We start from the raw sequence: 27,233 nt of genomic DNA, 5'->3' as shown, positions 1-27,233 counted from the left end.
TTGGCAGCACAGTCACATAGAAAGCCTTGCCCTCAAGGAGTCAGCTTCTAAAACAAAACCTGGAATCTGCAGCAAAGTGAGGCATCCTATGATGCATTACAAAGACAAGATAGAATTCAAAATAAGTCTGCCAATGTTCTGAACTTTCACAGCAATTTTCTAGCAGGAGGAGAAAAGAGGATTCTTCAGAGGAGACTCACCACCCAGGATATGAATACAGAAGACTATTTTACATGCTTGTGGGCAGTTTCTTTTCAAAATTCATTCTTTCATGAAAGTTATAAGTGCCAGAAATTTTATTTAAAAAGAAAACAAAGGAGGAGAAGACTGTTCTCCAAGAATGCTCTCTCAGCAGGGCCATTACATTGTGGTTTGGAGTGTTTCTTTTATTTTATTTATTTATTTTTTTTAGCAATGCCTCAACTTCTCTTTAGTTTAGAGTCTCCATTTCCTTTAGAGAGTGAGACTTAGGGATGTGGCACCAAGTTTCCCAAGAGAAGTCCCATTTCACATGATTAAATCTTTGATACTGAAGTGACTATTTAAGTTAATGAGGCAGAACAGGGAAGGAGAGCAAGTGAAATGCTCAGTGTTTGATAGGAGAATGAGCTAGTCTGAGAATTAAGCCAATTCACAACTTTGCTTTCAAGCAAGTCCATTCTGCCCCCTGCAGGACAGGAAAGCAAATGTTTTACCTAGTTGCATTTCAGATTTCCCCAACTACTGAGAGATTGACCTTTCATGTCTATGGGGTCTATATCGACGCATTCAAGAAATTATGGTTCCAAAGAGATACTTCTAATCGCATCTGTACTGAACACACACACATACACACATACATATAGTATTTTCTTGTCACTTCTCCCTAAACAATACTGTATTATAATCATGACCACAGTTTATTTTTTTCAGGTGTATTGTGTATTGGTATATATATATATATATATATATATATATATCATAAAGAGATTTCTTGAGGATAGGACCCAAGTTTAACACAAAATTCATTCACGTTTCATATACAACTTATGCACATACTTGAGAATAATTTTATGTATCAATTTTAGCAAGTTGAGACTCATCACAGGATGTCAGTTAATTAATTTTCCATTCATAAGATCCTGTCAGTGTTCAAAAAACATATGATTTTAGAGCATCTCAGGATCTTGACTATAAGATGAAGTATGAAAATGGAGTTTAGAGATAATTTGTAGTGTGTATTTCATATGAAAATAATATGCCATTTTACAGAAGGAACTTGAGCAGCCACAGATTTCAATTATCAGTGGTAGGAACCAAGTACTCATGAATACTGAAAGATACCTATATGATTTAGACAGAAACAGATTTATAAGATAAAGGATTTTAAAGTTTTTTTCCATATATTTTTATTGTAGTTAATAGAAGGGTTACATTATATTCACCGGATGGATTTTAAGGTTTTAATCCAGTAAATTAGTACATATTCAGCTCTGAGCTCAAGTCCAGATTTGCAAAGATTATGGTCAGCCCAAAGGTTACTTCAGGGTAAATGATCTTTCTTTCCAAAGACAAACAAAGCAGGTGCAGGTGGCTCACTCCTGTAGTGAGTAACTTTCACCCTTCAGGAAAGTTTGCATGCAACCACAAGCATCATATGCCACAAACATGTGTGCAAAACTTTCATAGATAATCATGAATGGGAAAGAAATGACTTTGAGTCTAGTAGAAATTAATAGGGCCAGGACAGGTGGCAGGCATCAGTAAGCTGGTCTGCAAGTGAAGCTTAAATCTTTTAAGCAAGGATAAAATGACCCTACCACATAGAGTCTATAGCAGCCTTCAGCAGCTTTCTGCTTCTGATAGTCAGAGCTATTCTCTTTGAGCCAAATGCTAAGACTCATACACAGGAAGCCAAGTGGAAAGGAGTGGTGAGCAGGTAACAGAACACAGTGTACAAGAAAATATCTTGTTATGGTTTCATCACTGAATGATCCCCTAGCATTGTGTTTGTTTTTGTTCTTTGCTTGCTTGTTTATTTCCCTCTAGCATCTAATGGGACATTAGACTTGATTCTGTTACACTGGCAGATGTAAAAATGTAGCATACGCATTTCAGCTAGCATGAAGCTATAAGCCCTCTAATAAATTATCTTTAAAAGGCAGTTTGGCTTTTAATTTACTCAAAAAACATTCCTTCTTGTCAGGAGCATAGCCTAATGGTAGCATGTTCGCCTAGCATGCATGAAGCCCTGGGTTTGATTCCCCAGAACTACATACACAGAAAAGGCAAAAATGGTGTTATGGCTCGTGGGAGAGTGCTAGCCTTGAGCAAAAAGTGTCCAAGGACAGTGCCCAGACCCTGAGTTCAAGCCCCAGGACTGGCCAAAAAAAAAAAAAAGCTAGCAACAAAACAACAACGAAAACACTCCTTTCTCTCTTCATGTTGAGGAAAAGAGGACTTGTTAGGGAGATAGAGATAATAAAAATGGCAGATAACACCTGGAAACGCACCGCCTGTCAGGCTCCTATTCAAATACTTCTTCCCATAATGCCCGGGGTTACCACTCAAGCAATAGAAAGATTCAGGACAGCACACCAGCAAGAGTGAATCATGGCAGAAGATGTGGGAGGAGTCCTATACTACATAACCACCTCTTGAAACGCTCCACTGCACTCATTGTTCACAGTCCTTGTTTCATGAGTCTTTCATTGTGTCCTCTCACACTCAAATAAATTTTAATGTGTTATAAAACAGTCTCCTACGATTTAACTAATCAGTGTAGAAAATGAACTTATTCCTAGAGGACCTCAATGTGCTAAACCACAAATTTCCCAGGATAATTAATTCTTGAGATCCTTTTAGAAGACAGACTTGACAACTTAATGACTGTGAAGACACATTAAATAGAGAGCAGTTCATGACATTGTTTCTATGCTATGAAGGACTTTCAAATTAAAAATAAATTCGTTAACCTAAGTCCCTTCCTCTTCAAACTTGGGTTCAGAATCTACTTAAGGCAAAGATGGAAACTTGGTATAACAGTTAATATACTATATCCCCATTAGGATTAGATAACTACATGGCATACATCTACATTTCAATGGCTCCTTTTCCATTTATTTTGTGCTCTTGGCATCATAGAAATTCTGAAAAGAGTTTTAAGCTATAATGGCTAGGAATTAAAAGGCAATACATACTAGGGACTGTTCTAATCGAGTACAAAAGTAAAACAAAGAGAAAATATCATGGTAGATATTAAAATATATGTTATAAAGTGGTTTTAAATCCTTGTGGACTGCCAAGGGAACAGGGAAATCCATAGGCAATCAATTGGGAATAGGTAGAAAACTTTTTTTGATGTGAGACAAACACAATTATGTTCACAACATGCTTTTTCTTGTTGTTTGGATACCAGTAGTGGAGGTTGTACTCAGGGCCTGGGCGCTGTCCCTGAGCTCTTTTTGTTCAAGGTTAATACTCTAACACTTGAGCACAGTTCCACTTCCAATGTTAATTGTGGTAATTGGAGATACAAGTCTCATGAACTTACACTGATTGGGCTGACTTTGAACCTTGGTCTCAGATCTCAGCCTCCTGAGTAGCTAGGGTTACAGGTATGATCCACCAACACCTGGATTATCACTAGGACTTTCTGACAACCGATCAACAGTTGACACAGAAAACATCTTCCTGGGTACTCAATAAGGGGTCTGGGGATATGTTCTCATGGGACCTCTATTGGAAAGTGATTGTTTTCCAAGTGTCAGTCTGGACCATCAAGTACTGGTCATAGTGAGTTCAAAATGTTAATTCTTAAATTGAGGACTTGAGAGTGACTCCCAGTGATATTCACTCAAATACATCTTTGAGAGAATTCTAATGCCTGATTCAGTTTGAAGACAACTGAAATTATTTGGTTGGCCTTTCCTTTGCATGCTGTATGATCTTTATCCAGGCTTTATGTGTTTGTGTCTAATTTTTTTTAAAGCACATTTTAAAACAACCCTTTCTCATTATTGCTTGTTTTAACTCAAATGCTATGAGTTCAGGGAATAATAAATAGGTAGGCAAAGTCAGTACACAGCAAGAAATAATCTAAAATGATAAGAAAGACCAACGGGAAAGAGAGAAATATATAGATTTTTTTGCTTCTCTCTCTCTCTCTCTCTCTCTCTCTCTCTCTCTCTCTCTCTCTCTCTCTCTCTCTCTCTCTCTCTCTCTCTCTCTCTTTCTCTCTGCAGGTCCTGGAGCTTCAGCTCAGGACCTTGGGCTTTCTCAAGGCTAGTGTTCTACCACTTGAGCCACAGCACCACTTCTGGCCTTTTCTGTGTATGTGGTCCTGAGGAATTGAACCCAACTTTGTTTATGCTAGTCAAACATAGTCATGTTCCCAGCCGCTCTTTTTCTCTTTCTGTATCACTCCTGAGGCTTGAACTCAGGGCCTGGGTGCTATTCTTAGCTTTTCTTTTTTCTTTCTTTCTTTTTCTTTTCCTCAAGCCTAGCACTGTATCATTTTGAGACAGAGCTTTTCTGGTGGTTAGAGAGAAGAATGCCAGACCATTCTGCCTAGGCTGGCTTTTGACTTTGTTTTCTTAGATCTGAGCACTGTGAGTACTGCTGAGTAGCATGGATTCCAGGCCTGAGCCCTGGATGCCCAGTGTTACTTCTCAACAGTCAAGCATGAGTTCCTTGAAATTCTGTTGATGTAAGAATGTGATTTATTTTTCATTTGGAAACAACCTTCGGCATAATCCATTGCTATCTTCTCAAGTTCCAGATGAGGATTACTGAGCAGGGTAAGCATTTACTAATACCCCGAAGTTAGACAGCAAGTTCACGATCATGTGTCTGAAGAAAGATCTCAAATGGAAGTTTAAATAAAGGAGGTGTGTTAACTTCTAGGGGTGGGCTAAAATGCTTGCCTACACTTTATTTGCTGTAATTATATGGCTCATGTATACCCTCTTCCCTATCACCTGGTTCCTGCTGTGTTATTAAACACATGCTCTCTCAGAAGACTACCAGTCAGAACAAGGATCAACACAGCAGGCTGGGCCCAGCTGCCAGGCTGCCTTTGCCAGAGGAATGAAAGAGCCTTTTCACTCCTGGTTTTTCTCCTCCCCGAGACCAGGCACAGCATCACCACCACCAGCCCCACTGAGCTCTGTCACACAGTCTTCAATTCTGAAAGGAAATCATAAGCCAGGAAGGATTGTTCTTCAGTGAGGAAAGTAAGAACTTACTACTATAACTATTCACAATTGCTTTGTTTACATGCGTTCTCTCTTCTTCTGTCAGAAGGTATTTAAGGAATGGGAAGGTATGTTATTTTTAAAAGTTCTTTGTCCCAACTTCTAACAGGTTTGAGTCTTCAGGTGAAGGTAAGAAGTCAGGCTTTCATCTACATCTTCATTATTTCTTAAGTATCAAGTTCATTTCTTTTCACACAAGGAGGGATTTGTAGATACTTGATGAATTTATGAACAAAACTGAGAGAATAATGGGGGAAATGATGATATAAAAATAGGGAAATGTTCCTGTATGCATTTGAATGAACTCCTAATAATAGAGGACTTTTCAATTTACATTTAGAAGGAAAGAAAGTAAGAGAGTCTGGAGACATGATAAGGTCATGGTTCAGAAAAAAGAGGGTAAGTTAGAGCCTTTGGTATTTCCAAGTCTGTACAAAATTTCCTTGAAGGAGAGTGCCTTGCAGTGAAAACAGTCCAAATCAGGACTCAGACATTTATCACAGGTAAGATAAGGCAGTCATGGCTGTAAATCAAAATTTTAATTCAGAACTCACAAAAAGGAATAGATAAAATTGTTGGTGAGAATGGATGAGGTGTTCCCTCTGGCTCCTAATTTGTTAGTGGTGGTGATCATTGCAAAGGTGAAGATCTCAGATTATTGGCCTCGCTAACGAAGGCTTGGATGAAGATGCATAAACAAAGTAAGGAGATTAACAGGAAAAGTACACAGTTAAGGTGGGCTCCAGCTAGATGGCTCAAGGGCCAGGTTAAAAAAGGAAAGGGAGGAAAACAGAGAGGGAGGCAGACAGGGAAGGATAGAGAGAGAGAAAGAGAGATGAGGGGGAGGGAAGGGAGACAGATGGAATTTCTTGCTCTCCAAGCAGAAAATGAGAATTAAAGACTCAAAATGGCAGCTGTTATCTACTTCCATATCCTTTCTGAGCTAGAGGAATACACATGTACATCTAGCAACCCCCATATCTTAGGCAATGGTTCTGGGTAGCCAAGATGGATGTTATTATTTAAAAATGTGGAATGTCTCAGCCTACCCACAGCATATGGACAAAGGAGAGCTTTAGTGTTTCCTTTTCTTAGATAAACTTACCCTCTTTACCCATTCTCAGAGAGAAGCCAAGTTTTTGTCATTTCAAAGGAGGGGCCAGTTTTGTATTGTTATTCCTTTTTAGTTCTCTATGACCTTGTAATGTTAGTATTAAAATTCAGTGAGCTTAACCATTTTGTTAGTTGCTTTCTAGGTTTCAATGTCGGAGTCTGAATCTTTATATATTACCAAGAATATAATTGCCTGATTCTCACCTAGCTATCCTGCTATAGTTTTCTACCTTCCCTCATTCTCAAATGACTAATCCCTTTTCATCCTAAAAGAGGGTAAGCAGGGAGGAGAAAGAACACTCCTTATTTTCTAGGGTATGGCTGAGAAGGAGGTTTGTTTCAATGTCATAGAGCAGGAGCCATCCTGTGTTGTTTTTCTCTGCATTATCAGCAGCTAATATAGTGTTGACCTGAGAGAAATCTGGAAGTTAGAAAAAAAGAAAATATTTATTATTGATATGCTACAATTATTCCTACTTTTTTCTTCAAAGAAAAATCATAAGTTTCACAGTTGTGATCATTCTGTTAGTAGAAAGTCCCTTTGAAGCTTTTTATATGCATCTTGAATTCTTTTCCTATATATATTTAGACCAAAACATTATCACAATGAGTGCAGGGAACACACATAACCTTATGCAGAGGCAAAAGGTTATTCATCCTTACCCTGAGAATAAGTTCATGTTTGAGAGCTTAAGGTATTTAATTTAAATATCCATCGCTATTATATGGATCAAATACATAAAATGCTTTCAATGGAGTTAAACTCTGTAGTAGATGACTAGATCATCACATTCTTAACATGAGGAGCTTTCATTCATGTAGTGAAAGCTCTGCTTTTTCAACAAGCTGAAGAAAACACTGCCACTTACCTTGTAATTCTTGTCTTAAAGCAAAAAGTACATGTAGGGTTTCAGTCTTTTAGAAGTATTTCCAGAACTCAACTCCACTCAAAAATGTCCCTGGAATCAGAGTTGAGGATAATAAATATGTACATACTAGGTGCTCAACTATTTGGTAGATTGATTAAACTTGCTGAAACAGGAAACCATTTATGTGAACATGCAGCTGGAGTGGAAACATAAACATATAGTTATTTTTGAAATAATGAGGAAGCATAGAGGATGGATGCAATATAAAAGTGGTGAGGTGGGCGCTAGTGGCTCACACCTGTAATCCTAGCTACTCAGGAGGCTGAGATCTGAGGTCATGGTTCTAAGCCATCCCAGACAAAAATGTCCATGAGACTCTCTCACTAAACACTAAAAAGCCAGTGGGGAGCTGTGGCTGAAGTGGCAGAGCACCAGCCTTGAGTGAGAAAGCTAAGGGACAATCCCCAGGTCCTGAAGTCAAGGCTCAGTGCAGGAAACCACACAAAAAACAGTAGAGCCAATGGTGGTATGATAATTTGGATGGAAAAATAGGACATGTTACCATGGAATTCATGGCAGCTGAGATAGCTTTACAAAGCAAACAGCTGTGGAATGCAGTATATTCTGAACAGCTGAAAATGCTGTGGCTGGAGCCAGACCATATAAAGAGAGAAAAAGAAGAGAGGTAAGGCTGAAAGTCAGACGAGATTTTATGAAGACTTAGAATGCCTTTCTAATGAACTTAGATTTATTTTCCAGGAGACAAGATGCCTCTAAAAGCATTTAAGCAGAAGAGTAAAAAAGAAAATACTGGTCACTTTCCCTCATTTGTAATAATTAGTACAAACCTTGGACTCTGCTAACAGAGTATTTCAATAGCTCAAAACCTAGTTACGTAAGGCCATATAGAACAAGGCTAACTGAAAGGACCTCCAGGATATGAACAAGAGCCATATAATGTGTGATTGTTGTTCTTAATGTACTATGTTATTTCTCATCTCTTTTGTTGTCCCTTATTTTCATATTGTTACAGTATCTTACTTTGTTATTTTGTATATTTTATATCTGTTTATTTGTTTATTTGAAATAGGAAAGGGAAGGGGGAAAACAAGATGAGAGGAGGGAAATGGGGACAAAAACATGAAAGGGGGTATCAATGTTCATGAAGTAATATAACTTCTGTCTGGTGACTATGTCTGTAACCCCTCTATTAATTACAATAAAAATATATGGGGAAAAAAGAAAATACTGGTCACACACAGAGAAAAAAATTCATTCACAGAGATCAGAGAGAAGAGTTTTCAAAGAAATCCAATTGAGAAATGACAAGTATGATAGGGATGATAGTCTGACAAGTCTGATAGACACAGGGTATTCAAAAATGTTTTGAAAGTGCAATTTCCAGGATTTGGTGGTTCTATGTGAGAAGGGATAGGGAGATCTGAAAGTGCGGTGATGTCTTTAGTCTATTTTTGCAGTCTACCAATTCACATAGACCATCTAATCTCTGTTAGGCATTATTCTAGATTCTAGAGCTACAGATATTAAGAGAAGGCCATTAGACTATGGTATATAACATTTTGTACTATAATTTCAGTCAAAGGAATTAAGGATGAAATGAGAAAAATACTGCAACCAATATATGACCAATGTCTTTCATGTCTATTCCATAGACCTGTGTAGATAGGAGTAGGTAGTTCACAGAAGAAGAAATACAAGAAGTGGTGCCTGGCTTTATTTAGGGATAAAAAGTCTGTATTACTGTACACTGGTGCTTCACACTTGTAATCCCTAGCTACTCAAGAGGTTGAGATCTGAGAGTCACAGTTCAAAGGGTATAAGACGTATCTCAAGTGTCAGCTTTGAGTGAAAAAAACAAGTAAAAGCACAGGTTTCTGAGTTCAAGCCCCAGTATAGGCAGACACACACACACACACACACACACACACACACACACACACACACTGTAAGTATAAGCCAGCATTAAAACAAAAATAATATAATTTGCAGGGAGAGTATAGATTGATTAGAAAGAATAACTAAAGTATCATGTTCAGGTTTTATAGACTGGCATTTACACTGACAATGGGAAGTAGGGTAAAATATGTAGGACAAACTGTTAAATATAGAGGTTCTCTCACTGGGATTACACATCTGATTAGCCTCACCTAAGTTTTTGTATTGTTTTTATTTTCCTACTTGAATTATGTGTTACTTCTAGAAGCTAAAAATAAATAAACTAACCAGGCAAGTTATGATGGCAGTTACATGCATTTATACATAAATGGATGAATTTCAGAGCTTCATATATCACCTCCTCCAAAAACAAAGCAAAAAAAAGCCCAGTATGTGTAAACACTGATAAAATCTACATGAGGCCTTTTAGTCATTAGTACTAGACTACTGCAAATCTCCTGGCTTTCATGACTGTGGTTATGTACAGTGTTATCTTTGCAGAAAGGGTTTATTTTTGTATCTTCTTTTAGTCTATTTTAAGACAAAAATTTAAGAACAAAGAACAGGCTGCAGCCCTTGTCAATGCTGACATGCTGGAACCAAGCTGCCTCAAACCTTTGGGATAACAGAGGAACTATTGTGTGCTAATATTATTTTATGGCTGTTTTCAACAGACATCTACTTTCAGGCTAATTTCAAAAGAATGTGATCAACTGCCTAAGCTAAAATAGTTACAGTCTGTTTCAATAAAAACCCTAAATCTTTGTGAGAGGGAGAGATTTGGCACAGGCAGAGAAGACTAGATGAGAAAATTAAGGGAGGAAGGGAGAAAGAAAGACCATTGGAAATGAAGAGGATTTTTGAAGGATGCAAATAGGTTTGGTAGTTCATATGCACTGAAGTTTCAAAATCTCCTCTTCAGGATCTATTAGGTAGAAGCATATCAAAATGTTGATATTTATATATTTCCAGTTCACAATATTTGTGTTACAGTAATTTTTCAAAATGAATGGTTGTTATCTTTTATTATTATTATTATTTTTTTTTTTTGGTAGTGCTGTGGGCCTAGGCACTCAAATCTACTACTCTACCATACTGAGCTACAGCGCCACTTCCGGTTTTCTGGTGGTTAACTGAAGTCTCAGGGACTTTTGTGCCTGGGCTAGCCTTAAACCACGATTTTTAGATCTCAGCCTCCTGAGTAGCTAGGATTACAGGCGTAAGCCATCAGCATCTGGCTTGGTAGTGCTTTTAAGAACTTTACAGATTCTTTGTTCTTCCAGTGTCATTCAGAAACCTGAAATCACCCTTAAAGACTCACAAACTCTTTTGACTAGTATAGGTTCTTTTTAGCTTAATATATTTTGTTCCTGGAAGTTGGAGGTAATACAAGCTGATATTATCAAAAGACGGGGATGGCATATAGGCTTCTTGGGTCTTCTTGCAACTGGAACAGGTGACATTATTTGAATGACACTGTTGCTATTGGTGCTTTGGGCAGTACCATTGAATTTTAACTCCCTAGTAGTCTCTTCCTAATGGTAAGAGAATACAATAGCTCCTCAGCAGAGCCATCTATGAAGTTTACTATGGAGTTCCCACAGCCTGTTTGGTGTCTCCATAGTTTCTCATTCTGTGAAATTGTTCACTTACTGTGAAGAACTGGAACCCATCCCTCCACCTTGAAAGTCATGATGCTTACACACCAAAGCTGCTGAATCTCTGATATAAACATTTAGAACTTAGCAGAGTGAGAGGGTAGCAGAAAAGAAAAGGAATCCTTACCCTATTTATACAGTAAACTTTTATTTGGTGAGTTGGTTCTACTTTAAGGTACATATCACAAATCTTCAAAGATTCTCACAGATTCACAAAGCCATCACTTCAGAGTGAAATGGGTATTAAGTATATAAAGTGCCTGGTACAAGGCTGGGTACTTGGGAGATACTGAAAAAATGTTGATTTTCCTCCTCCTCTTTTCCATGTACAAACTGTTCCTCATCTCAGGATGTAGCTAGTATCATACATAGTTTCTTCATCACATTAACACAGAAGATACTCTAAGTACCTTTCTGCCTAAGGCACCACTCCTTTCTCCAAACTCCAGCAAACTTCTTACTAGCGTAGCTACGGGATCCATCCTTCCCATATTGCTGATTCAGATTTATGTGTTTCCCTAAAGACAAACTCAAAGCATCAAAATGTTATGTTTGTTGAGAAAAAATATCATTTTAATTCACAAAAGTAGTTATAGGATAAACTAACTCCTATGTTTAGCATAAACTATTGCCAAAGAGTTGTGTTCCCTCCACAGAAGCTCCACTTCTGGCTTTTTGTAGTTAATTGAGATCAAAGTCTCATGAACTTCCCTATCCAGGTTTGGCTTCAAAGGATGATCCTCAGATCTCAGCCTCCCAAGTCACTAGGATTGTAGGAATGAGCACCCATAGTTGGCCAAAAAGCATTTTTTAATGTGACCATTTCTCAGATACATGATGGGTGGAACACTATTCTAAGTACTTTCCACATGCAAAGCTGTTACTAACATTACCCCATTTTACTAGTGAGAAACTAGAGATACAGATGGATAGAGTCACTCTGTTCAAGGTCACAGAGACAGCCAGTGGCCTGTTCAGAATTTTAACCTTGGCAGATGGTCTAGCTGTGCCCTTCCACTTCCAAACTGCTGACTCTCCTGAGGACAAGCAGCTTTGCATACATCATCTTACTTCTCCAACACATAAATCTTATGAGTTAGTCATTGTTACCCCAACTATATGAAGTTGGAAACTGAAGCTTGGTTCTAGGAGAATAAGTTTTTCTAGAAAGCAGGCGAAACTGAGAGGATTCAAATACATTTTCATCAGATAGTCCGCTGTGGTTGGTTCTCATCTGGAGAGCCCACCTTTGTCCTCAGCAAATTTAGGTCTACACTAAGATCTTTCATATTTTTCTCAAAACATTTAACCCATGGGGAATAAACAATAAGATGCTATGGTATGAAAGAACATGCTCAAGTGCTCAAAAGTTCCAATTTAAATTGTAACTACTGAGCCTGGTTCTAACGGCTCACATCTGTAATCCTTGCTATTCAAAAGGCTGAGATCTGAGGATTGTGGTTCAAAGCCATCCCAAGAAGGGAAACCTATGAGACTTTGATCTCCTATTAACTACCAAAAGGTAGTTAATAAAAGCTGTGGCTCAAGTGGTTGAGCACTAGCCTTGAGCAAAACTGGTCAGGGACAGATTGTAGGCCCTGCATTAAGCCCTAGGACTGGCACAAAATGAATAAATGGAAGAATATACACATAAATAAGTTATAGCTAATACCTGCCACAAGATGGCTACCATATTACTTAATGATAATAACTTTTATTCCAATGATTCTGAGACCGAAAAGAAATGAATGAAAATTATTCATGATGAGCATTTAGTATTAGAGATGTAAATTTCAAAATAATATTTCAGAATACAGTTTTGTGGAATCTTGGTTTTTCTCAGGGGTTTGGGACCCACTGCGTTAACTTTCTGAGCTTTTATTCTTTTAGAGGACAGCCACCTTACTGATTTGTGGTGGTGTGTGAACGGAAATGAAAAATGTAAAACAGTAGATGATCTCGGTCTGGAAAACATGATCATTACTACTTTGCCTCAATTTTTCTGAAAACTACTTTTCTCTGAAAGAATTGCTCAAATTTCCTTTACTTATTTTGATGGGGTAATTTATAGACTTGGCAGAGCAGGCTTAATATATATGTATTTCCGGTGGGTTGTTTCAAACTGGATTTTGTTAGCATTCTAATTTCCGTCTCTTCAAGCCTGCAGAAAAAGCACCCCACTGTGATAATCAAGGCTTCTAGCTAAATAGAATTCAGTGATGCTCAGCTATGCTATGACACCACAGACATTTGTCTGCATGTAAATTAAACCAAGTAATTCAGCAGGGGGTGGGGAATGGCAGCCCTGGTCGTTTTAAAAGAAACAGGAACCACAAAGAAATGAGAATGAGAAATGAGATGTGTTTGAGGTGATAGACATATTCAAGCTAATTTACACTCTCCACAGTGAATGGAAGTTTGAAGGTTAACACAGGTACCCCATTAATATATGTGAATGTTTTGCATACTTGTTTACATTTTTATGTGAAAATTTAAATTTAAAAGTTAAATCTCAGTACCTAACAAATACCAATTTCTGTCTTGAATTTAAAATTTTTAGACAATAGCTATTTTGTTGGTGGGTGGTGGTGGTAAAGTAACATTTGGAGAAAGGAGGCCCTTATGTGGTTGTTCAGCCAGGAGAACCAAGCCTGCTGGCCAGATAACATGGAGATGCATTGAAGAGGGACTTAAAGTAGGGATTGAGGCTATATTGGAGGAGGGTAGGAAGGAGGTGTGGCCACAGCAGATGCAGAGAGGAGCACAGAAGATGAGGAAGTGACCTCGGAGTCTGGAAGACCTCCTGTTACCTCCAGGTGGGCCAATTATCTAGGTGACTGGTGCTGGGCAGGGACTGCTAGAGAGGACCACATGTGCTCAGAAGGAGGACCAAGGGAGGGGTCATTTTTCCTGGACAGACTTAACAGGTAATACTAACACCAATTATTTAAGCTGAACCGGAGCTATAGGGCAAAAAGAAGTTAGATACATTCAGCACAGTGGTTTCTCCTCTTCATATACAAGTACTAGTCAAGGCAACAAGTATTTGTAGCTATGTTATGTTAAATATTTTCAGATTGTGTTACCCCAGGTAAAAGAACTTAATGTTTAAGGAAACAATAACAGTTATGAAAGTGTGCTGCAGTTCAAGTGGTAGTCTCCGTACTAGTGTACACACACACACACACACACACACACACACATTCCGATGCTGGCTGAGTGACTGCTGTTTCTGAACTAATTACATATTTCATGGGGTTCAGGCCCCTCTCCTGAATAAGATGTATGAAGATCACAAAATCAGAGAATTAGCCCTGATTCATGACAACAACCAAACCAAAGAAACCTCAAAGAAACAACAACCCAATTAATAAATGGCATAAAGATTTAAAGAGCGACTTCTCAAAAAGAAGTAAGAATGGCCAATAGACACATGAAGAAATGTTCAACATCTCTGGCCATGAAAGAATTGTAAATCAAAATAACATTGAGATTGCATCTCACTTCAGTCAGAATGGCCATTATCAAGAAAAATAACAATAACAGATGCTGTCAGGGATGTGACCAAAAGGCAACTCTACTACACTGTTGGTGGGAATGTAAACTTCAACACACTGGAAGCAGTATGGAGGTTCCTCAAAAGACTAAACACAGAGCTAACCTATGACCCAGCAATCCTACTCCTAGGCATTTATCCAATAGAACACAAACACTAAAGCTACCAGCACAATCATTTTCATTGCAGCATCGTTTACCATAGCCAAGATACAGAATTAACCCAGATGCCCCTCGGTGAACGAATGCAGGTATATATACACAATATGTGGTATATATTTACACAAGGGAATTCTATGCTTCCATCAGAAAGAATGATATTGCCCCATACATAAGGAAATAAAAAGACTTGCAAAGAACTACATTAAGTAAACCAGACTCAAAGAAACATAGGCTGCATGTTTTCCCTCATTTATTGTAACTAAATTATGCCTCTAAATCTATAAATAAACACATTGGATGGTAAAAGTAAAAAATATTACACTTGAACATGATAACTTATTCAGGACTCTAAACATTCACACCCAGAGACCAAAGGCGGATATTCTTCAGAGAGAATCACACGGGCTCAATAGCTATGTGCATATGATCATATAAAATGATGTTTGTTGAAATAGGCTCCAAGAAATGGAAATAAGAGGCTTTTGCTATTTTATTCCTCCTTTGTCATTGTTTTTGACTTCTGCCCCTTTTGTCTTGTATGTAAGTTTATCTGTTTGGGGGGAGAATAAGGGAGAGGGCAAAACTAGTAGGACAGAGGGTGCGCAAATGCAGAAGTAATACTCACTAGACACTATGTTGAAAATGAACTATATAACTTGTGGGGAGAGGAAAGAGGTGACACTGTTAAAAAAGAAATGTACCCACTACTTGACTTATGTAACTAACTCCTCTGTACACCACCTTCATAATACAAAAAAAAAAGACAGAGTTCAGTGTAGCTAAGAACTAAGACAGTGATAAATATCAAACTAATTTTTTATATTTTAATCAACAGGCATTTTTAGGAGAGTAGGCATATTGATACTGCACATTGATCACTTTATACGGAAATATGACATTTACAAAACCTACACATTTCCCTGATTTTACGTATGCGAGATTCCTTCTCCTTACAATTCAGTTTTATAAACGCCGGACACATCCATTAGCAGTTATATTTGGCTTGTAAGGGGAAGAAAACTGAGCTGTACTAACACTACTGCTATTGATCTTTTGTCAAATGAACATTTGTCATAAAGCGAAGAGTGTAAAGGAGAGAAATGTAATGAGATCACCGATCAAAAACCTAGCTATGTTTAGTGCTTTTGGGGCATTATTATCACATTGGCCCTCAATGTAATGTGCTCACTACAAGCTTTGTGTTACACCAAAGCTGTGTATTGATTTCAACAAGAACTTGTAGCAATTAGGCTATGTATCAGTGAGAACCTACATGAATAGCTAGAGTGCATAGCTAGAGTAATCGGAACATTTTCCATTTTAATGACACGCATCACCACGTGATATGCAGGATTTCCTAATATCTATTGACATTATATAATCAATATGGAAAAAAACTTAATGTGTTTCCAGAAAGTGGATAAAAGGAACGTGAAGCTTGAATGACATTTATTCAATTATAATGTAATTTAGGATAAAACTCTTAGCAAGCACATTTAACTAAAATGCAGGCTTCTACACAAAAGTTTTTGGCATGATCATTTAAGATTTGGAACTGTAACAGATATTGTATAGCTAAATAGTCAAATAGGCATATATTACTCCTAAGACTATTTTGTGGGGGGAGACACATATAATCAAAAGGATGCCTTACATAGTATTATTTTTGTTAAGTGATACTATATGATTAGAGTAACATATACACTTACTATTTTTGTACTGTGAATTAAAGATAATATGTCCTAAGAATAATATCTACTACTCTGGAAGTGGCGACTGGGAGCGTATAGGTTCAAGGTCAGCCTGGGCAAAAAGTTAGTGAGAAAAATCTGAACTAAAAACAGCATGGTGACATGAGCTGCACACTTAGGAGGATTGTGGTCTATTCCAGCCCAGATATAAACAACAGGAGAGCCTACCTGAAAAATACAACCAAAAGGCTGGAGATGTGGCTCAAATGGTAAAGTGCTTGGCTAGCAGATGCAAGGGCCTGAGTTCAAACTCCAGTCCAATAATATATATGATATGTGATGTATGTGTGGGATCAAGCATTTTCTTCATCTTACAAAGCTTTTGAAGGTAAAACATGTCCACTTAAGACTTTTTTTCCCCTTTCTGCATTTCATAGTGGCTCACTTATGCTGATGAGTAAAAAGCTGAACATCTTTTTAGGTCAGCAAAGATTAGGTTGCAGAGTGGCTCACCCTCCTTTTGCTCTAGGCGCACAGCGTCCGGCGCGCCCCCTGGCGGCCGCCGGCGTTCACAGCCCGCGATTCCGCCGCGCTCTCCACACCCGGCCCCACGGTCCCGCGCGAGACTGCGCATGCGCGGTGGCGGTCGACGTGGCCACCTGGGGAGCCCCTGGTTGGGGGATGCTCTGCGGGGGACGGCCGCCTCTGGAGGTGGTCCGGAGCCGCCCGCTGGCGCTCTCCTTTCTCCCCTTTTGTTTGGCGGCGCTTCTTGGGTTCCGAGCGGACTGCCGTGCCGGCCCCACCCCGGTTGACAGGCAGGTCAGAGTGGGCAGAAATTGAGTCTGTGGCGGGTGCGATGCTGGCGCGGGCGTCCTGACGTGTGCGGGCCTTGGACCACGGCGGCGGCGCGCGCGTGACGTGGCGCGCGTGACGAGGCGCGCGTGACGAGGCGCGCGGCCCGCTGCTTTGTGAGCCCGGGGCGGGGCGGGGCGCCGGGGGCGCGCGGGGCGTCGGGAGCGCGAGGACTGGCGGCGGCGGCGGGGCGCGGGGCCGCTGCGTCTCGGAGAGCCGGCGAGTCCTCCTCGCTCGAGCGGGGAGTTCGTGGAACCGCACCGGAGCGCCCGACCGTCCGTCTGCGAGGCTCAGGTGGGCGGGCGGCCAGGAGTGCGGCCCCCGACGCGGACGGAGTGGGGGCGGGTGTCCCCCCATCCGAGTCGGAGGGAGAATCGTTGGGGAAGTTGTGATTTGCGTCCCAGGTCGTCCACCCTTCCCCCCTCCCCCCCCCCCCCCCCGCTCCGGGGGCGACCGTCCAGGCTTCGCTGCTGACCGGGCTGGGGGAGGCGGGGGAGCCGCCCGGGCCCGTCCTGCGGGCCTCGCTCGGGGCGGGGGGCGGGGGGCGGCGGCGGCGCCCACCAAAGTTCGGAGCCGCCCGCGCTCGCGAATGCAGAGCGTCGGGGCTTGGCAACTCTTTGGAACGCGTCGGCCAGGGTGGACCAGAAATCCCGTGACCTACATTCTGGCCACGTGCGCGCTCCCGTGGCGGCCGAGCCTCCCGCGGCGGCGACCCCGGGGCCTGGCCAGCCTCCCTCCCCGCCCTGGATTGTGAGGAATCCAAGGGCTTTGCTTTATGGCGCGGTGACCCCTTGAGCTGCCATCTCCCACGCACTCTGGTCCAAGATTCTAACACGTTGTCTGTGAAATTTACGAAAAGAACAACAACAACAAAAAAAGATGCAAGGTCGTGTGATTGTCCCTCCCTGTTTGTAAGTGGGACGAGTGTCTAACATGGACTCTTTGAGGGTTGATTTCACGTGGTGGCCTGTTATTCCTTCTCACCTGTGGCACTTTGTGGAAAGTAGTCACCTCGGCAAGCTAGAGTGGCATAGGATGGTATAGAAAGCGTTGCGGACTGATATTTGAGTAAGTCCTGTTTCTTTCTCAACAGAACAAGAGTTGTTTTTGTTTTTGTGGTGGTTTTTAATTTTGTTTTGGGGTGGCAGGAATCTCTTGCACAGTGTTGGGGAGTGTAGCTAATCGAGCCTTGTGTATTTCAGTAGCAGTAAGATAAATTCTCAGGTTCTTGTTTAAAAGATGTCAAATATAAAATAATTAGCTTGCAATAATCATCCTGCCAAAGTTAGAGACTCCTTGCTGACAAATCCCCGAGGCGTTTATAGTGGGGAATGTGGTGTGGTCTTATGGGCATTGGTAAGAGTAACTCACATTTGTAGTTGGAAAGGGGTATGTGTGTGTGTTAGTAACCGAGGAAGGGAGTAAATAAGAATTTGTAAATCAAAACACTGGTGACGGCTAAATGAGTCACCCCCTGACAGGACTGATCTGGAGCCTCAAGATAAGGAGAGCTGATTATTTGGACTTAACAGGATCTTTGGAAAGGGAGGCACTCTGAAGACAATACATTTATTTTTACTGCTATTGAAGTCAGCTTGGGCAGAAAAACCTAAGAGATTTTATCTATAAAGAGCAAAACCAAGGTTGAAGGCATAGTTCAGGTGGTAAGGAACCAGCTGAGCAAGTACACCCAGCAAGTATGAGGCCTTGGATTCAAGCCTTGATATCATCAAAAAGAAAGACAGGCATTTGATAGCTCATGACTGTAATCTTAGCTTCTTGGAAGGCTCAATCAAGGAGGATAACTGTTCAAATCCAGCTTGGGCAAAAAGCAAAGACCATTTCTTAATCAGTAGCAGAGACTGGTGGGGGACATAGCCATAGCTAGCTCCAGTGAGAAGCTGAAAGCAGCAGGATCCTGATTCTTGGTCATCTTGAGCTGGACTCCTGCTCAAATGAAGAAGCTGGATAGGGCGGTACATGTCTCATCCCAGTCATGATGAGAAGCCCCAAATAGAAGATTGAAGTCAGGCACACACTTGGGTAGGAAGCAAGGCCCAGTCTCAAAAAAAAAAAAAAAAAAAAAAAAAACTAGGAAAAGAACCGAAGGTGTGGCTCAACAGTAGAATGACTAGCAAGCACCAGGCCCCACATTCAAACTCTAGGACCACAAAAAGAAAAAAAGGAAGAGTTAAGCTTTTTTTTTTTTGTGGGTCATGGGTCTTGAACTCTGGGCCTGTGCACTGTCCCTGAGCTCTTTAGCTCAAGGCTACCACCCTACCCCTGAGCTACAACCCCACTTCCTGTTTTCAAGTGATTAATTGGAGGTAAGAGTCTCAAGATCTTTACTGCCCCGGCTGGCTTGAACCGGATCCTCTGATCTCAGCCTCCTGAGTAGCTAGGATTACAGGTGTGAGCCACCACGCCTGGCTGAGTAACACCTCAGTAACTATCTTTTAGAAAGCTGTCTTAATAAGGATTTGAGGAGAAAGTAGGCTAACTTTATTTACGTGGGTACCTTGCTATCTTGCTATCTTTGAAAATCAGGTAACATTAAAGTTTCCACCAGATATTTCCTCATTTCTGTCCTCTCCTCTGTGACTCAGCTCATTTTTTTTATTAGCTAAATACAATCTGGATTTATAGAAAATTTATAATGTATTTTAACAGTAATGTTTTTATTGCAACCCTTAAAACAATATAAAAATCTTTTATTAGAGAGTTTATTGATTAAAAATTAATAGCTGTATTCTGTTTATTCCTTAATAAGATACTTAGGATTATAAGCATTTATGTATCAACCACATATTGAGGGCTTTCTGTGTGTCAGAACTAAACAAATATAAGAGTGAACAAGATAGACAAACAGGTTTCCTGTCTTCTTAAAGTAATATTCAAGTAAGAAATGAGTAAATAAGTAGCTAGATAATTACTGGTAATGTTTTATATTTTGCAGAAATGGAGCAAAATCCACAAAATGGAGAACCTGCCGAAATTAAGATTATCAAAGAAGCATACCAGAAGGCCTTTTTATTTGTTAATAAAGGACTAAGTACAGATGAACTAGGACAGAAGGAAGAAGCAAAGAACTACTACAAGCAAGGAATAGGACACTTGCTCAGGGGAATCAGCATTGTATCAACAGAGCCCACACACACAGGCCCTGGGTGGGAGTCTGCTAGACAGATGCAGCAGAAAATGAAAGAAACACTACAGAATGTACGCACTAGGTTGGAAATTCTGGAGAAAGGACTTGCCACTTCTCTACGGAATGAACTGCAAGAGGTACCCAAGTTATATCCAGAGTTCCCACCAAAGGAAATGAGCGAAAAGTCGCTGGAGTCTCAGTCCTCTAGTTCACTTCCACAGCAGGTGGAAGAAAATGGAAACACGTCTGGTGGTGCAGGATCTGGTGCGGGGTCCATTGTGGGGTCCGGTGCAGGGTCTGCTGCTGAGCCCTCCTCTCTTAGCTGCCCAGCAGAAGCTCCTCCTGCTTACACTCCACAGGCTGCTGAGGGCCACTATACTGTGTCCTATGGAACAGATTCTGGGGAGGTTTCATCAGTTGGAGAGGACTTCTACAGAAATCATTCTCAGCCACCTCCCCTGGAAAGCTTAGGGCTAGATGCTGATGAGTTGATTTTGATACCAAATGGAGTGCAGATTTTCTTTGTAAATCCTGCAGGGGAGGTTAGTGCACCTTCATATCCTGGGTACCTTCGAATTGTGAGGTTCTTGGATAATTCTCTGGATGCAGTTCTAAACCGTCCTCCTGGGTTTCTTCAGGTAAGGGGGAAACAAATGGGAAACAATTTAAAATATATGTAGGATGCATCCCTTTTGTTAGTATTTGTAGGATAAATACAAAACAAATTATAAGTTGTACTTCATGTCCCCTGAAATTTATGAGTCTTGAATATCTGTTTGTGTTTAATCTTGGTGTTTTTTTTTTTAAGATACAAAATTTTACTTTGGTTTTAAATTTGTGATGATAGGACAAAGAGAGCAGAGTACATCCTTAGTTTTTTACTCTTTACCCGAAGAAGTGTCTTAAAGTTCAAAAGGAATTTATGTAGAAATACATTACTATGCTAATCTAGGGATGCTGCCAAGCGTCTATATAGCATTATCAAGCCTCCAAATCACTATCATACCAAGGTCAAGAAAACCTTGAGACTAGAACTTGAGACTGCAGATAAATTTACTAGAATATAATTGGTTTATAAGCAAAGATTGATATACTAAGTAAAGCTTGGGGTCAGGACATAGCTGTGGATCTTGACAGTCTTGTTTTAGTGGTATTGACATTTGAACTTAGAGCCAAACAAATACCACTTGAAAAACACCTCCAACCTTAAAATTTTTCAGATCGAGTCTTTTTCCCAGATCAACCTCAGATCATGTTTCTCCCATGTAGCAGGGATTATATTCATGAGTTGTATAGGAAGTATGGTTTTAAATGTTCACTTATAGGTTCTGAGAAATGGGTTATTGAAACAAGGGAAGTGTACATTGAGCATAAAAAGGAATTTACAACCTTGAGAGATCACTAGTTAAGCAAAGCAAATGCTTTTGTCCGAAGTCGAGATAATGTGGCTTAGTTCTGGCATTGACTCTAGACTATGTATTTTTACCTGGGAAGTGTTTGGATATATTCAGATCTCATGAAGCTTTTACTTAGAGTCACCTTCAAAGTTGTTTACTCTTAGAGGCTTATTAGAGATGAAAGGTACTTTGGACATTATTGATTCATTACTGGATAAGAAGAATAATTTCAGTTGTTTCAGGGAAGAAGTCTTAAGGTTAAAAGGGATAGGCTTATTGTGTAGGATTGTGAAAGGACACTAAACAATCTGCTGATTTGGTAATAGTAGTACAATGTAATTAAATATTTGGGTCCTTGACAACTGGAAGTTCAGGGAGTAAACATCAGAAACACTGCCTGATTCTATGAAAATCATAAAATGATTGATACTTTAGAAAATACCTTCTTTTAATACTTTTAATGTGATTTTTAACCTTTTTTGTGTCTGTGGTCCTATGTCAGAAATAAAATTATACCCCCACTTTAATTTCAATCCCTTTAATTGATTCTAATTTCATATGTCAAGGTATTTATAACAGAGTGCTAAGGAGGAGTTGCTAAATGTTTACTGTTTATCCTAAAAAAGCCGTAGCAAACTTTCTAAGTTTTAGGCATTAGAAATATTTCCTATGCTATGAGAATCTATTTGTTTGGGGCTGGGAGTTTGGCCTAGTGGTAGAGTGCTTGCCTAGCATGCACAAAGACCCGGGTTTGATTCCTCGGTACCACATACATAGAAAAAAGCCGGAAGTGGTGCTGAGGCTCAAGTGGTAGAGCTCTAGCCTTGAGAAAGTCCAAGGACAGTGCTCAGGCCCTGAGCTCAAGCCCAAGACTGGCAAAAAAAAAAAAAAAAAGAATCTATTTGTGTTTTTAACAAATGAGAGCAAGATTTTGTTTCAAATAGACTTGGAATTCTAGGACTTCAAAATCCTTTTGGTTTTAGTTCTATTTTTTTTTTTAAGTTCACAAATCTGTAGTATGTTGCTAGAAAACTTGAAAATGAAATTTCCTTCTGAAAGTGAAACTAGGAGAAGTCAACTTCCAAAGATAAGCTCACCAGTCTGTAATAATTGATTCATGAAAGGGTTACAATGTTTAAGAGCTTTATGGATGTTGTACTTTTCAATGTATATAGATGTTCATTTTAAAGATAAAACAGTAAAGGAAACTTTAAGCTTTTATCATTTCTGAATAAATGACAACTTTTCAGTCAAATCTATAATTTTGGTTTCTTAATATTTTTATTATACTGTATGATCAGAATAACAATTGTAAAATTATAGAAATATCTATTGTTTCTAATGCATATTAAAATATGTAACAACTCACATAAGTTTGTGAACTACCCAATATCATTTCATTTATTATTACTATTATTATAATTTTTTTTTTATCAGTCCTGGGCTTGAGCTCAGGGCCTAAGCACTGTCCTTGGTCTTTCTCAAGGCTAGAGCTCTACCACTTGAGCCTCAGCACCAATTCCGGCTTTTTTTTTAATATATGTGATACCGAGGAATCGAACTAGAGTCTTTGTGCATGCTAGGCAAGCACTCTACCACTAGGCCAAACTCCTGGCCCCCAATATCATTTCATAGGATTCATATACTATGCTTTGGAAAATATTGTAATTAGTTTGTGTGAGTTTGTCTTTAATATAAACAGGTAGTTATTTTTTTAAATAAATGCCAAAGAGAATTCATAAAAGTGACTGAAAATATTTATTAGGTAAATTTCAGAAAAAGAGCCTTGAATGTTCTAGTTCTTGCATGTTAATATTCTGCTGGTCAAAGATGATGCCAATGTATCAGTTTTCCATTTGGTTGGATAAAATTGTATGTTCTCTTATATGTTTATATCACCTATTTTTTTTAACAGATTGATCCTTCCAGTTTTATTTTAAAGTAAGAAAATACTCTGGTGTTGGGCACAGTTATATAGTTTGGCTACTAAAAGAATATATAACAGGGCTGGGAATGTGGTCTAGTGGTAGAGTGTGTGCCTAACATGCATGAAGCCCTAAGTTAGATCCCTCGGTACCACATAAAGAGAAAAAGCCAGAAGTGGTGCTGTTGCTTAAGTGGTAGAATGCTAGCCTTGAGGAAAAGAAGCCCAGGGACAGTGGCTAGGCTCTGAGTTCAAGCCCCAAGACTGGCAAAACAAACAATTTTAAAAAGCAAATGAAGCTCTAAAAAAGAATATAAAACATTTGAAATACATACTTTTAGAAATTTAGATTTAAATATAATCTCTTGAACTTAGACAGCTAGTATGGGAGCTTAAGTCTTGAGTGTTTCCAGATGACATTTCTGGAGACTTTCAAGTAAGTTTAACTTCACAGTACATTATCTATAAACTTAATTTGGTCTGTTACGGCTCTATCATACGAGCTTCTGGTGTGCTTAGTAAATAAACTGCACGCTGTTGTTAAATGCAGTGGGTTTCTAATTAAACATAATTGTTCTACTCTTGTTCAGAGTATATATGCTCCTCTCCAGCTATTTCATTTTTAAATTAAATTTTATTTTATTGTTGGGTGATGTATAGAGTGGTTACAGGTACATTTGTCAGGTAGTGGGTGCATTACTTCTTGTACATTGGTACCCCTTCTCATGTTTTTGTACCTGTTTCCCTCCTCTATCCCCTTCAATCATCTAGTTTTCCCCTCTTCCCTTTCCTTTTATAAATAAACACATAAATGTATATATAATATACCAGGTAACAAAGTAAGATACAGTAACCACATAAGATCAGCTATTTCATTTTTGACTTGTTGATCTCAATTTTCTTAAATATTAAATACTAAATACTATTAACTGATTCAAAATGGAAACAACCTAAATGTCTATCAACTAATGAATGAGCAAACTATAGTATACATTCACATTAAAAAAAAAACACCCAGAAGCAGATCATGTTACTGATAGCAACATGAGTAGAACTAGAGGTCATTATGTCAAATGAAATAAGCCAGGCACAGAAGGAAAACGTCACATGATCTTATTACTGTATATGGAACCTGCTGATCTCAAGGAAGTTGGGAGTAGAATGATGTTGCTTACGCCCAGGGTAAGGTCAATGAATGGGTACTAAGTTTGATGGGGGCTAAAAGTTGAGGTATGCTGCTGCACAGTATGGTGACTGAATAGCAGTAGTGTACTGTGAGGATCAAAAAGTCAGAAGAAAAGATTTGGACGTTTTCATAAAGAAATGATAATTGTTTGAGGTGCAGTACACAATTCAACCTGATTTAAACATTATGCATGTATACATGAATCAGATATTAAATAGTATCACATTAACATACAATTTTTGTTTTTTATGACCAATCTTATAGGATGTTATGAGGAATAAATCAGTTTCTGATATGGTATAATACTAGAACCCAGTTTGAGTTTGTTACCATGAAGGAATATCTAGCTAGAATATTGGAAAATATGAATTTACTTATGTCCTCACTTATTTAGAGCTAAAATTGCTTAACACTGAGCTGATTATGGCTACTACTTTTAAGACTTAAGTTTTCTTAAAAGTAGTATGACATGATTGTAAAAGGATTATTTGGGGAAGAACCAATGGAAGAGAAGAGTGATGGCAGTGAAAATAAAGTACATTATGTGTAGATGGGAAAATAGCACAATGAAAGTCACTAAACAACTGAAAAAGGGAGGAAGGAAGGGGAGAGAGATAAGAATCATTAATGGGGATCATGAATTTAATGTTATGCACATGTATGGAAATTCCACAGTCAAGGATTTCTTTGTACACTTGGCATATGGGTTTTTCCTCTAGCTCCTGGTGGATCTCTTATTCTGAAATGTACTGTGATAGTCTAATTTGGGGATGAAAACAAAGGTGTACTTCTGCTGTAAAAAAAAAAAAAGTAAAGCAAAGATGGAGAAGAGTGATAGCATCTTCAGCAGTTTGTATTGCAGAAGATCAGAGTAATAAGTGGTTAATTTTCATTGGGGATTTATTAATACAGATGTTCTATAAAACCTTTGAAATATATATCAAACTTTGAAAGGTTTATTTTCTACTATAGCAATCTTATTTTAAAATCTATTTCACTCATTGAGTTTTCTTCCAATTCTTTCAGGTTTGTGACTGGTTATATCCTCTAGTTCCTGATAGATCTCCAGTTCTGAAATGTACTGTGGGAGCCTACATGTTTCCTGATACAATGTTACAAGCTGCAGGATGCTTTGTAGGGGTTGTCTTGTCCTCTGAACTACCAGAGGAAGATAGAGAACTCTTTGAGGATCTGCTAAGACAAATGTCTGACCTCAGACTTCAGGTAATTTATATCCTCACTTTAGGATGAAAATCTACTTTAACATGTGCATTGTCTGCCCTTAAAGACTTTTTTTACTCGTTATTATAAAGGTGATATACAGAGGGGTTACAGTCACATAAACCAGGTAAAGAGTACATTTCTTTTTGTACGGTATCACCCATTCCCTCACTGTCTCTCAGTTTTTCTTTCCCTTCTGCATTCACAAGTTGTGTAGTTCATTTTCAATATGGCATGTAATGAGTATCACTGCTTCATTTGTTCATCTTTTGTCCCTCCATTTCTGTGTCCCCCCTCTACCTTCCCAAAGACAAAGAAAACTGAAACAGCAACAAAGAAAAAAACTTCTTTCCATTTCCTAGAATTTATTTCAATATGACCAGATGCACATAGGTATTGCACTTTGTGTTCCTCTCCTAAGAGAATCTGCCTTTGCTTTCACTGAGTGCCTAGAGTCTTGTGCATGTCTGCTTTTAAAGAAATTGTAGCTGGGCACAGGTGGTTTACGCCTATAATCCAAATTACTCAAAAGGCTGAGGATCTAAGGGTTGTGGTTCAAAGCTAGCCCTGGTAGGAAATCAGTGAGACTCATCTCTAGTAAACTACTCCCAAAATGTTGGTAGTGGAGCTGTTACTTACCAATCCCAGCTCAAACCACAAAATAGCACACATACATGCACACTCATATGCACACACACAGACACACAAAGTTATAGGACTTCCACGTGTGGCTCAAGTTATAGAATGCATGCTTAGCAAATGGTAAGGCCTTAAGTTCAAGCTTCCACAAACAAGCTGGAATATGGGAGGAATAACGTCTAATGTGCTTAGTGGAGAGTGACAATGTCTAATTTGTGTTTTTAAGAATATCCTGAGTGGGGGTTGGGGGTAGGGCTCAAGTGGTAGTGTGCTTGTCTAACAAGCATAAGGCCCTGAGTTTGGCCCAGCTCCACCAAATGGAGAAAGGAGTACTGACCCATTTTGTAGTCAGGCATGATGGCTCATGCTTGTAATCCTAGCTACTCAGGCAGCTGAGATCTGAGGATCACAGTCTAAAGCCAGACTGGGTACAAAAGTCCATGAGACTCTTACCTCCAGTTAACCACCAGAAAACCAGAAATAGCACTGTGGCTCAAGGGGTAGGGCAGTAGCCTTGTGCTGCAGAGCTCAGGGATGGCATCCAGGCCCAGAGTTCGACTCCTATGACTGACCAAAAGGAAAAAAAAAAAGAATATCTTGAAAATTTTCTGTATAATAGTGATTAAAG

At 39.3% G+C, this 27,233-nt stretch overlaps 1 protein-coding gene across 6 annotated transcripts in view; it reads left to right on the top strand.

Annotated features, from left to right (window-relative positions):
• The first annotated feature begins 5,133 nt into the window (after positions 1 to 5,133).
• The window catches only part of Spart (spartin), a 46,154-nt gene continuing 24,054 nt past the window's right edge, over positions 5,134 to 27,233 (top strand). The window contains exons 1-3 of one of the 6 annotated variants that reach the window (XM_090342271.1): positions 5,134 to 5,213; positions 20,047 to 20,876; positions 25,772 to 25,969. In XM_090342271.1, coding sequence (XP_090198397.1) covers positions 20,049 to 20,876; positions 25,772 to 25,969 — 1,026 coding nt within the window. In that variant the 5' untranslated portion in view covers positions 5,134 to 5,213; positions 20,047 to 20,048. Of the gene's footprint in view, positions 5,214 to 16,883; positions 17,058 to 17,271; positions 17,385 to 17,823; positions 18,002 to 20,046; positions 20,877 to 25,771; positions 25,970 to 27,233 lie in introns of those variants that run through there. The other 5 variants (XM_090342272.1, XM_090342269.1, XM_090342268.1 and 2 more) reach the window with 5 other exon arrangements.

The sequence above is a fragment of the Megascapheus bottae genome, chromosome 11 (genome assembly GCF_031878675.1).
Source record: "Megascapheus bottae isolate mThoBot1 chromosome 11, mThoBot2.hap1, whole genome shotgun sequence".
Lineage (NCBI taxonomy): Eukaryota > Metazoa > Chordata > Mammalia > Rodentia > Geomyidae > Megascapheus > Megascapheus bottae.
The sequence above is the reverse complement of the archived record's forward strand: the minus strand, read 5'-3'. Positions and strand labels throughout refer to the sequence as shown.